We start from the raw sequence: 13,498 nt of genomic DNA, 5'->3' as shown, positions 1-13,498 counted from the left end.
ATTGAATCTTCGTTTTAGTGTCAGCTAATGAAAGCACTTCATTATCCTCTAATATAAGTATTTATAATAATCGTGCTGTCTTTCTTGTTCTGGATGAGCTTGCCTGTTAACAAATTCATGAAACAATCTATGACAGGAAAAATCTTGTATTTTTTACAACAGAGAGGTGTGAAGATGGCTCTGAAATTGTGAAACACCTGATGCTACTCATCTCCCATCTTATCCATGTCTTCCATGTTAGACGATGTTATATTTTGAAAGCCTCGCTATATTTTATATCCATAAATTTAATAATCCTGTATTGCCCAACTCGAGCCCAACAGTGTTTATTTTGCTGCATGTTAAGTGAGATAAATATATGTTCTCCATTTTATTCTGAGAATGTAATTAATTCTCACACAAGCGTTTTGTTTGCAAATGTTTGATTTTGAAGACTCACCTTTTAAGTCAGCTGTTTTTTTCCCTCTGAGTTGAGGTGCTCTCAGGCTCTTGATTGGCCCTGAAGATGATGGCAAGGGATTTGCAGGCCAGGGGTTACATGGTTCTCAGATATCTCCTGGATTTGGAAGCGGGGAAGATTTCAGATTTCCTTGGGATTAACCTGAACCTCATTGTCTAGGACTAGATAAAAGCAGCAGAAAGAAGGGTACAAAGGCAACCAGGCTGGCTAAACTCCTAAATCTTTATGCTGCCTTTTTCAAAGTAACAGAGAGAAGGGGAAGGGAGTTAGGGAAAATGGAGATCTTTGTCCACTTTAGGGCTATGTGCCAATTCTCTGTAACAGAATACCTGGAAACTCTGGTAGAGAGCTTTTGTTTAAAAAAGAAAAAAAAAGAAATAAATAAAAGAAAATTCTTTTTAGTACAAAGATGGTCCAGGGGCTGGAGAATCTCTCCTAAAAAGATAAGCTGAAGGAACTGGGCTTGTTCAGTCTGGAAAAAAGAAGGCTGCAGGAAGAGCTCATTGCAGTTTATAAAGATGAGGGAAATCAACTTCTTACATGGGTAGATAGTGATAGGACATGGAAGAATGGTTTTAAACTAAAGGATGGTAGACCTAAATTAGATGTCAGGGAGAAGCTTTTACTGAGAGCGGTGAGGTGCTGGAACAGGTTTCAAAAAGAGGTTGTGGATGCTCTCTCTCTGGAGGTGATAAAGGACAGGTTGAATGAGGCCCTGGGCAATCTGATCTAGTACTTGATCTAGTGCCTGGAAACTCTGCCGGTGGCGGGGGGGTTGGGACCTTGAGGTCTTTTCCAATCCAAGCCATTCTGCGATTCCTCCAGTGGTCCCTGAACATAAGGGAAAGGGATTGAGTCTCCAGATTGCTCTAATCTGTGTCTTGTGCACTTCTATAAAAATTGGAACTGGATTTGAAGAATTTTGAATTTCCCCAATCATAGGCATGAATAATCAGCGTGAAACACGTCACACATATCTTTGTATGCCTTTGTCAGTATAAACAAAAAATGCGATCTATGACTGGTGGGTTTTTTTTCAGAGTAGATGCCATCCTTTCATTTGTTCCAGGGAGTGTTGAATTTGGACAGTGTTTCACAAAGTCTGTTACTTCCGCTTTTAGTAACCACCTCATAAATGAAGATCATAAAACTTACTGTAAAACACTGTTCATTATCTTACAACTTATGCCTTGAGGTTTATAACTGCACCCCGAGTTACAGATCGGTGAGACTGCTTTTTCAATAGAGAGAAAGAAGGAAATAACAATAGCAAAAATACTTGTTGGAAGGACCAAACAAAGAAGCAGATAGTAACTACTGGACTATGAAAAGCGAAACTATTATACAAGAGATTAAATGACAAAGGCAATAACTTTCTTGTGTTTTAATTTTCTGGAAAAGAGCTACAGACGTGCATTGTATACAAGAGTTCCAGATGTGTTTATGTACTGAAAGTTTCTCCAACAGATTGTTTTCTTTTTGAAGAAAAACAGACAAAGCCATAAACTCCAAGTTGGCATAGTTCTTTTTACTGTATACAGTGAAAGTTGCAGCAGTTAAAGGTCATTTGTGACATCATTAGTGACAGATTTTGATCTGCTGTTCCTGGTATTCATAAAAGCTAATTTCCTTAACAAAACGGTGAGCTAGAAACTGAGACTTCAGTGAATCTATTTTGATTTCTACCTGAACACCTTTAGTTTCTGTTAGAATTTAATTTGCTTTCTTTTTAAATTATTCTAAATTTAAGGGTGAGAAGGTATCAGTGATGAAAGATCTGATTGATATTAGTCTTGTTCAGTAACATTTCTTTGAGAATATCTCTAACTTCCAGGGGTGGCAGAACTGGGCACGAGAAGCAGATAATATATGGACAGGTGGTAGAGAATATGTTGGCTCTGAATTCTTTTGGGTGTTTGGAGGTTTGCTTTTAGCAAAATGATATTAAGTGTTTTGGAAAAAAGAAAATAAGAGAAGTATCTTAGTCCAGTAGTGAAAATGTTAAACTAAATGGACCGTGTTAACATTGTCGTTGATCCTAAGGAACAGTTTTTCCAGTATATGGAGCATTTTGTTTCTACCCGACATATGTTGTCCATGGTTTTCTCTGCTCTAATTCATCCATGCTTTTCGACAGCTCCAGATGGTGTGATGCCTCCGAGGCTTTCATCTGCCACTCCAACCAGTCTTCAGGTTGTCTGGTCTACACCAGTTCGCAACAACGCCCCAGGCGCACCCAGCTACCGACTCCAGATGCGGCAGAGGCATTCTGCTGGTGACATTCTAGAGTACGCAGAGCATTGCAAGGCCACCGTCAACTGTTGAGCTAGAAAAGTCCTCTTATTTTAACTACAGCTCACCATTAGGGTGGCTGGTTTTGTTTCCAAGACATGTAGTGTTTTAGTCATTCCTTTCAGTGCTCGGATGTTTAAAGCTGTAGCTCATGCTACATTTCTTTGCAGGTTGCTTTCCAGCCCGACTGCTTCCCTACAACACAGCATCAGAGATCTTCAGCCATACACTGAGTATGAGGTGAGAGTGATTGCCTCCAATGGTTATGGCCATGCTTATAGCAACTGGACTTCAATGACTACAGCAGAGGACAGTAAGCAGTCCACTCTTATTTAACTCAATTTAGCACAAAATATAAATAACAGATCAGCTGCCGTTGTACACATTTGGATATCTAGCCTTCTCAGAAACAGAAGTAATGTATTTCCTTCCTGAATATGCATTTACAATAATAACTCCTAAGGGCTCAATATCTGTTTTCTTAGATTCTCATAAAATATGAATATTTTAATATATATCTGGGGAAATAGTGTTTTTTATATAACATCTCTCCATGCATTTGTGTTCACATATGGCTAATTTAAGTTATTCTTATAAATACTGCTCATTAATTGGCATTCCTTTATGTTCGAGGACTTGATTCTAAGTAGGTGAATCCGACAGTAATGCCTCCTGTTTATTTCCATGAAAGCTAAAGAACAGCCCTCATATATGTTCCAGAAGGACTGTATAGGAATGAATGTTGCATGTAGGCCTCTTGCCCCATATCTAACTCCCAGAAACAGAATTTTAAAATTCTACACCTACTACTTTGTACAAAAATATTTTTTACAGATATTAACAAGTGATGCCTTTTAAATGTACTTCCATACTCCTCCTACTTACAGCAAGAAACAGCTCTATGCAAACTATTTGACTGGAGTCAAATAATCTTTGCAATATAAATTAAATAGTCATAGGAGACTGGTTGATTTCAGGCAGTGAATGCAGACAAGTTTATTATGATATTCATTTATGATAAAAGAACAAGTAGAATACAAGAAATGAATCTCAACAAAATTTTGAAAGGGTAGATAATGCATCTTCAATAAGTAAAGAAGTTCACAGGTTACTTTTATTAGCTAATTACCTACAGGTGATATATTCAAATAAATATTTATATAGCCTGACTAGCTCCAAATATTTACATTTTTTTTTCAGATAGATTTCTTTGGTGAATTATTTGTTCAGCTTCAAAGAAAGTTGTTATTAATTTGTGAAAACACTTCCTTTCAAGTTGTTTTCTCAAAATATGTAGCTATCCAGTGAGAGAAAGGACTAAAACTGAGTTGTGTTACAAGTGCTGAATGTTTACTGGAACAATGGTGCATGAGCATCAGGTTAAATTTACAGTCCCAAATAGAGATGTCATACCAGTGTAAAACAGAACAACACCCTAAGGCACTTCGGTGTGCAGGCAGTAAAGATAAAATAGCAATGAAGACAGTAAGTTAAGATTTTAATGTTTCCTGTTTCAGATTTCCCAATCTGTTTCCTGTTCAAAATGTCTTGCTTTCTCATTCAGCAAGATATAAAAGGAAAAATCTCTTTATGGTATACTTAATTTCATTAGGTATTTTCATATAATTTCATCCATTACAGATTTGAAAAAAAACAATTTTTGGAGGAAAAAAAATTACCAAAAAGTTGGCTATTAGATACTATAGTACAGAGAAAGATGAAATTAGTATTTCAGTTTCTTTTTTAAAAAAGGCAGATTTTGTGTATGTATTTACAGTTAATTCCAGATTTGTTATGTAATATTGCTCAGAGACTGTATCAAATGCAAAATCCAGCCCACAATCCCACTGAAAAGGCACTTTTGAAATGCTGATGGCTCTTTACTAAATCAAGGAACTATTGAACAAACTACATGGCATGAGTCTGTGAACCATAGAACTATGGAAAGTGATGGGACTGGCAATGACAAACTCAGTTTCAAATCCGTAGATCACAATTTTGAATTAACAATGATCATTGGGAATTAAAAGTTTTGTTCAGCTGTCATGCATTTTAGATGTTCTCGACACAGATATGACAACAGTCTTATCCCATTAACTTCAACTTACATTCTCTGATATCAGTAAATACTAAGTCTGCTCTGAAAGTAATGACTTCTATTTTATTGTGTTGGCCCACGACATCAGCTGTGGGGGTTGGTAGTATGGCAGTAGAGGTTAAACCTTCCTGCGATTATTCTGTTACATTTTGTTGCCTTGTGACAGATAGGAGCAGAGGAGCAGTATGACAAAATGATGTCTGACATAGAAGGGCATATGAAAAAGGTGCATCACTGAATTTCTCCATGGAACCTCTGACATTCATTGATGCTTGATGAACTCTGATGGAAACCAAACATTATATGTGAGCACAGTGAGGCAGTAGTGGTGTATTACAGTAGTGGTGACACCAGGTCAGCTCTGCTGGTGAAGATTTTTACAAGCATGGTGTGCAGGCTCTTGTTAACTGGCAAATTAAAAAAACAAAAACAAAAAACAAAAAAACAAACAAACAACAACAAAAAAAAGCATAGCTAATGATGGTATGATATTGAGGTATTGACTAAGCTGAAAAATAGTGTTTTGTCACTGAGAAGTTGCTCTATCAAATAGTGTTATTGCACTCTTTTTATTTGTTGTAGTTTTCATCAAAATAAATAGGAGTCATTATTTTTGGAGCAGCCTACTTATATATTTACAAGTTAGCTGCTTTGTAGAGCTTGGATGGCATTTGTTCAGCAGGGTGAAACACTATGCCCTGCAAAACTCAAATGCAGTGATGCCTGAGGTTTGTATGGAAGGCAGTAGATATTTCCAAAGCAAATTTAAGAATAAGAAAAAAAAAAATATATAAAATGTGTCTACCGCTGTTTACACCATCAATGTATTTTAAGATCAACAGTCCACTTGCTTCTTTTGCTATGGTACTGTATTCTGTACTGTACCTTAAAAAGACCTTTTGTAGCTCTATTATAAACTGTGCCTCCAAGGGGAAAAATATTTTTCTTAAAATGCCATATTCCATTTGTACTTATACTGCTGCAGAATACATGCTGATATATAGACTACAGTCTCTAGTATCCAGCAACCATTGTAACTAACAAAAAACTTTAATCGGTGACAAAGGACTCTGGTAATGGTGTCATTTCAGAGGGCTACCCTCTGTGAAAGGATGTCCAACTCAATTGCTTAAGACCGAATGATTTTCATTGAGTATAAGCAGTATTTCTGTCAGGACTTCAATATTTTTCTTATAAAACTGCCTATACTGACAGCTTGTTGCAAAACTACACTTAATTCCTTGGCATGCTAACCAATAGACTTTGACTTTTTGAAGTAACATTTGACATTAGAAATTTCCTGGATCTCTTGTTCTGGTGAGATGCACATGTGTGCTCTGTTCTTATTGAATTCTGTGCATTGATTGTGCCACTTTTTTTCCCACCAAAGATATCTGTAGGAATAAAATATATGCATATATGTGTGTTAAAGTGCATACTCACCTCGGGGCAGTAAATGTAAATCATCACATTCACTTTTAAAAGTAGCATAACTATATTACTTCAATCTGATAATTTCACAGTATATAGTGAATTTCATATTATACTTTATTTAAGAAAAATATTTAGTAATCTAGGAGGATGTTGGGAATGATTAAAGAAAGACTAGAAAATGCTGCCATAGAAATCTGTTGTTTCTGTCATGTGAAAACAAAGAAATTTGGAAGAAAATAAACCCCCTTGCATTCTAGCTTGTCCTCGGATATCAGAGGGGTTTGGGGCAGCTTAGCATTCTATGTGATGCCCCATTCTTTACTATGAATCAGTTGTGTTCATTATATTGAACAATTTATTCATAAATAACACTCTGCCCTATTCCTCTTCTTGTGTTCAAATGGGCTCTCGTGACCACCAGTAAGGAATTTGGCTGTGCTCACTGACAGCTCTCCTGAAAACAAGAGTCTATTAATTCCAATAGTATTGTCAAGTCCCCATCCTTGCATGGTGATCACAGATTTTGGTCACAGTTCCTCCACCTCTCTCTATACTCCACATTGTTTAGAGTCAGCATGCCAAACTCCCCTGGTGTTTTCCAACACCTAAGATTGCAGGTTGTGTTGTTTAGGGAACCACTGTGAAGTAGATTATCCAGTGCATTCCACTCCACAGGCTTTATCTTCTTATGAGAGGTGGACTTTTCTGTACATCACATCCAGTAAATAATCTACAGTATCTGGTAATAAAACGTCTTAATGTAAAGATTAGTAGTTTGAGGTGTTTATAACAGAGGAAAAATGCTGTAAATAATTTCCATTTACATTTGCATGCTGTTAGTAACTGATTCCATGCATTTTTTAAACTCTAACCTGTCAATGCCAGATTAGAATAATGTATATATCTTATGAATTTTTTAAAACCTGCTAAACATGTTAATAAAAGATGCTTGTTCTGGTGATCTTGGTCATAGCATCAAACAATTTACTGTGAAATAGAAATAGCTGATGAAATTTCTGGATTAGATCTTTCAGTAACTTAAGAGTAAATTTATGGTAACTGCTTTGCAGTCAATATATTCACTACTGAATGGAGAGGTCAGCGTATACCATTGAACTAAGAGAGGGATTTCATGCATTGCATTCGGAAATAAAATGAAATTTTCTAGATATAAAAAGTAGATGTCAATTAGGTTTTCTCTTTTGCTTTGGTAAGTCTTTGAACTGTCTGGAAAGGAAACTGTAGAAGAATTGGTTATAGTTATCTGAACCTGGTCCTGTGGCACTTGCACCATTCTTGAAGTCTAGCTGGACTGTGGTTGCAAATCCATATTTTCTCTCTATTGTAAAAGCTATAGTCCAGTCCAGTGTCCAATGACAGTTGATATAATAAGTAGTGTCAAAAATATATACCTTGAAGTAATGACTTGAGATCAATATGTACCTGGAGAGAAAAGAAACAGTATAAAAAAGATGATCCTACAATTCGTCAGACATTCATCAGCATGTATTTGCTGATGAAGCACAGAGAATGTGCTTCATATAGAGTGCTATTGTGTGCTCTACTGGCATGCTCACCACAGAGCTTTGTTTTCAGGGCAGGGAGGCCTATTCTCCTAAAGTTTCTTTTTGTAATCTGTAGAGGGAGGGAAGTTCCTCCAGGAGGCAATTCAGGACAAGAAAGTTGCAATGCCACAGTTCTCAACTTTTAGAACCAGTGATTATATTGGGTATCTTGAGAATACTAGACTTTCAATTTAGGTATGCAGGTTGGGTCCATATAATTAGGCATATGAACTAATCCATACTGAGTTGGTGTGAATATGGCTACATGCATTCAAGAAAGCTAGATGAAAACTGAAGGAAAAGATAAAACGTGGCAAGGTCACACATGGAAGAGAGAACCATGTGAAATCTGTGACAGAGTGAACAACAAAAAGAGAGAAAAACAGATAAGCTGATGTGTGAATATCATGGAAAATGTGATATGATGATCATATGACAAATAAATTATCTGCTTATGCATGCTTATGGATTAGGAATAAGCAGAATATTCCTGGCTGCCTGTTTGGGGTACTAGAAACAACATGCAGCTGGAATAGAAGTGGGCAAAAAGTGCGAGTATCTTGGAGACAGGTCTCAGTACGTATTTGAAGGGGTTCATAGAAATAACATGTCACTGCATGGACAGTGTAATGACAAGTCATGTGATCTAATGTGGTAAGATTCCTGTGGTCCCTTCTTCCCTCAGCTGCACAATTTGGATATTCTGTTGGATACAGTATATGAAAGATACCACACTTTGTTAATATGTATAATTTCATTGTTCCTGTTCCTGAAACAAGTAAATTATTCAAATATAAAAGGCCCAGAATGTCTATTGTGCTTAGTGAGAGTTTCCCAGGTATTTCTCATTAGCTTTAAAGGGCAGAAGTCCAGGTACATGTCTCAGTATATTAATGAAATTATAGATTCCCCTGAAATATATCTAGGAGAGTAGAGCTCCTGACTCCCCTAATCTGTACAATAAGTAAACAAATGTGTGATTCTAGTTGGGAAATTTAAAAAGATTAATGATAGTTTTGTGCTTTCGTTTAAAGAACAATCTGAACTTTTGAAGCAGATGAGCAAAATAGCCTGCTGTAAAAGATAATTTGCTAAAATGAAAGCACCTTCTGTACTTTTTTAATACTGTAATGAAATAATTTAAAATATGAACTAAGCATCTTACTGAAAAAATATGCTAACTCTTTCCATGTTCAGTAATTTCTTCTATAAACAGTTACATCCATGTAAAAAGCCTTATGATTTTATTTTCATCGTTGTAAGACTGAGCTGTGTAGCTGTCATACTTTGCTGTCTTCCCTCCAGTGACAACCACATTGACAACATGTTATACTCCACATTGATTTTACAGTTAAGGAGCTGATTGTGATATATAGGGATTTTAAGAATTCAGCTGAGAGGCTGACTTTTGCCTTTTATCATTCCATTAAAATTTTATAACCATCTTTTTCATGTCATTTCATCCATGAATTCTTACTTTAGAAAGTGATAGCTACTGCTGTGAGCATAACTTTTCTCATGTTCAGAGCTTTTTATTGTATTAGCAAACTATCCCAATTATAGTTAATACTCACGTTTTACATAATTGTGGAGACCCTTTCAACCGAGCAGTATCATGCTAGTTGATTTGTATATAGAATTAGATGATTCTGCTTGCCATTTAAAAAACAGCTATACGGAATGAGTGTTAAGGTCCAGGATTTAATGCTTTCCCATCCAGTGGGGCCAATTAAGCATCTCTCAAATGTCTTGTTTGAACTGAGAGCCTTAAAAGTCTCTCTTTTAAAAGGGCAGTAGGGAATATATGGGTAGGTGTGCAAGCTACCAAAATATGGGTTTTTGAAGGGGGGGGTGGAGGGGGGGGATTGGGACTAGGACTAGGGGGACCCAAATTTTTGTTCAACACCTCCTCCCACACACTGCAGATTATCCTTAAGGGATATGCCTAAACTCGGGGTAGGTGGAGTTCAACTTAAATGTTTCACCTGTAATGTCAGCAACTTATTCAGTAGAAGTAAAAAGACTTACTCATTCCCTCACAACAAACTGTTCAGTTGTTATTTTGCTTTGCTTTTTTTTCTCTCCTCCTGCAGAAGTTCACAATATGCTAGCTAATGTATGAAGCAAAAGAAAAGTGCTAGTTTGTAGCTCAGTGGTAAACCTTTTTCAATCTCCCTTCACCCTATTAAACAAGATTATACACATCTAATTTGGGTTTACATGCGCACTCCTCTGTCTTTCAGTGAACGGACCAAATTTTGTTCCAGCTTACAACCTAATAGATTTTGCCCAACAGTACATGCAAATAGAATTGGATTGCTCTTTACAAGAGATCATCTTTCATGCTTCTAAATTCAGATATCTAAATTAATCCTAGAGTGCACAAGCATTAATATGAAACTCCATCCTTACTACCACTGAGCATAGAACAGGAATGGTGATATGGATGGGATTTATGGAGTTGCTTTGTGATGCATCATATAATGAAAGAAAAAAACAAAAACAAAAAACAAAAAAATACTTTTTCAAATTTAAAAGCTAAAAAAAAGGAAAAGAAAAGAAAAAGCTTGCTATCCCTCTTTTACAGCACTGTTTCCACAGACATCAGTGCAATAATCCTGATTTACATCTATCTGTATGTAGGAGGAGAACTGGGACTTCTGACTGCTTCAGCTGTTATTCTAAAATAAAGAAAGAGCCAGTCTTTGTGCTGAATTTATTTGTTTCCTATGGCCCCTATTTTCATTCTCTCTCTGTTTCTCTACATAAAAATTAGCAGGAAGTATTTAATTTCTGGTAAAATGAATTATTCTTCCTATCGAGATACTGCTACTTTTGGTTTGGACAGCATGCTCCTTCACTAGGAATTAAATGATAGCATTGTGAGTGATGTGGAATTCAGCATATGTTATATTGTGTCCTGGAGTCTTTGCATGCACGCAACCACTAATGAATTTTAAATTTCAACCTTTAATATTTGAAACTTGCCCCCCTGAAGTCCCCAGGCCTAAAGCTATTTTAAACAATTACTAAATCCAAGTATATCTTTTTTTAAGATTTCAATAAAATGTAATGTTCACAGGAAAATCTCATAAATGTCAAAATTGCTATGGGCAGAATAGGGGGAATATAGTATTTTCTTGATCTGCTGTAGCAATTTATAGATTTCAGGATGTGGTTTATAAGAATGCTAAATGTTCTGGAATTACAGCTGTTACTGATCAGTGATTGAGCCAGATTTGTGTTATTGCACCATGTTCTTGCTTGTACCTAGAGAGCAGTAAAGCCTCAATATAATAAAAAGCACCTGCATTTTAAATGAAATTTCAATTGAAAAACTTAACAGCCCTTCAAATTGCAGAATTTAACGCAGCCCAGTAAAGCTTAAATAACACTTTGCCTCCACAGGCTGAGGGTTTTGCATTCAAGGTGACTTGATTGTGTCGCACGGTGAAATTATTTACAATTAAGGAATTTCTCTGGAGGGCTGCAGAGTATTTGCTGTTCCACAACACCTATGCAGGCATATGGTCGGTCTTTTTCAGTATTCATGGAAGCTCCTGAACCTTTATGATAATTGAATCAGTTAGAGTGCTGAGTGGAGCAAGCATAAAACCTGTTAACCTAAAGGTCAGATCTGTGCATTGTTTATTTATCAGTAGGTGAAAGAGCTAAATCGGCAGCTTCTGTCACAGTCACAGTAAAAAATCACCTATAATATTAACAGGGAGTAGATAAATTGCAAAAAATGGATTAGAATTATAAACAGAATGAAGTAAAATATTGAATGTATAATGAGACATGCAGCAGGGGCTTACTGAGCTGTAAAATATGCAGCTTTGTTGGCCGTGCTGTTGGTTGCAATTAGTAGCTAGTACTCTAGAAAATATCAACGCTAGCTAGAACTGCAAATCTATATTGTTACTTAGCCTTACATTTTTTCTATGTGCTAACAGCATCATTAGGACACAGTTGAGGTACGTGGTGAAAAAAGATTCAGAGAGGGAGGGAGGAGGTAAAGTATACTTACAGAGCAGCTTGCCTTTAAGATGATAGCTATATTCATCCCTTGAACTGCCAGGCTTATGGGTTTTGAAGAGATACTGTTTGGGAGATTTGAACTTCTTTCATTATTCTGAAAACCTCTTGATGGGCACCATTTCTAACCAAGAACTTTAACGTCTCACAGACTGTTAATAATTTTCCTTTCTCTTTTTTACTGTTACAGAGCCTGGACCTCTAGATCCACCTCTGCTACTGAATGCTACATCGAGGGCAGCAAGCATCTCCTGGCAGCATCCTTTAAAGCAAAATGGCATTATCACTCATTATAATATTTACCAAAATGGTGAACTGTGTACTACAGTGTCAGGAGCTAGCTCTAATTACACTGTGGAAGACTTGCATCCTTACACTGTCTATGAGTTTCAGGTAGAGGGCTGCACGTCTAAAGGATGCTCTCTTTCACCCAAGACCCCAGCAATCCGAACACTTCCAGATGTACCTGAAGGCATTCCTGCTCCAGAACTGTATTCTGATACACCAACCTCTGTGGTTATATCCTGGCAACCACCTTCTCACCCAAATGGTTTGGTGGAAAATGTTACAATAGAAAGGAGAGTAAAAGGAACCAAACAACTATCAACAGTGGTGACTCTTCCTTTCAGTCAGTCCATGAGCTATATTGACCAGAGCACTGCTCTGAGCCCTTGGCAGCAATATGAATACAGGATACTGATGAGCACTGTTAATGGAGGCACAAACAGCAGTGCATGGTCAGAAGTTACCACTCGACCATCAAGACCTGCAGGTGTTCAGATACCAGATGCTGAAGTGCAAGGACCACGTTCAGTTAAGGTAGATATCATTTTCATCCCCTCATATCTTTAGCGGATTTGTCCTGTAGTGACTGTTGTATTTAAGAGAGACATCTACTGGCTGAGCTAACATTTATTTGCTGCAGGGGTATAATTAACATCTACCCTTTGGTTCAAAAGCATTACATTCCTTTCCATCTTCCCTTTATACTAGCCTCTTGGCATTATACTCCAGTTCATTTTTTCCTTTACACACCTGATGAAGTTTGAATATTAAGCTTGAATACTTACCTTTAACTCCCTAATCAGATCAGAAAATAACATACTACCTTTCCCAATATTTCATGGCTTCATTAAAATGCTAAGAAATAAAAAAATATTTATGTAATACGGTAAGTCCAGTGTATAGAAATCAGATTTTGTAAAGTAGCAAAGAAAAAAATAAAATAGCATTATTGTTCTCCTGATTTACAATAGTCTTACAGGACTACCTAGGAAGTTTTCAATTATTTGCATCGTTCTGTTGGGAATGAACTCTAGAGGACAGGATAACTACCATTGTTTTGGCTTGCATACAAACTTCATTCAAGGGAAATTAGTGTAACCAAACAAGAGGGATTTTTGTAGCTTAGAAGCCTCTTTTGTGTAAATACACACATGCTTCCATGGATTCAGTCTTGTACTAATGCCAAAAGTATTGGTACAGTAGCTTGCTCAACAGAGCACAAAACAAAGGACATTTGCATAAGATTGAAGTTCATCTGTTAGATTTATTATTTTTGGTATACATTGTATTTTCAGAAGGTAAACATCGTGATATTACCAATGCAGT

The 13,498-nt window shown here is 36.6% G+C and overlaps 1 protein-coding gene across 1 annotated transcript in view; it reads left to right on the top strand.

Annotated features, from left to right (window-relative positions):
- The window catches only part of USH2A (usherin), a 342,112-nt gene that overhangs the window by 213,181 nt on the left and 115,433 nt on the right, over window positions 1-13,498 (top strand). The window contains exons 39-41 of the mRNA XM_085542932.1: window positions 2,598-2,748; window positions 2,923-3,065; window positions 12,078-12,706. Of these exons, the coding sequence (XP_085399058.1) occupies window positions 2,598-2,748; window positions 2,923-3,065; window positions 12,078-12,706 (923 nt within the window). The remainder of the gene's footprint in view (window positions 1-2,597; window positions 2,749-2,922; window positions 3,066-12,077; window positions 12,707-13,498) is intronic.

The sequence above is a fragment of the Coturnix japonica genome, chromosome 3, assembly GCF_054131305.1.
Source record: "Coturnix japonica strain WE chromosome 3, WE-NBRP24, whole genome shotgun sequence".
NCBI lineage: Eukaryota > Metazoa > Chordata > Aves > Galliformes > Phasianidae > Coturnix > Coturnix japonica.
The sequence above is the reverse complement of the archived record's forward strand: the minus strand, read 5'-3'. Positions and strand labels throughout refer to the sequence as shown.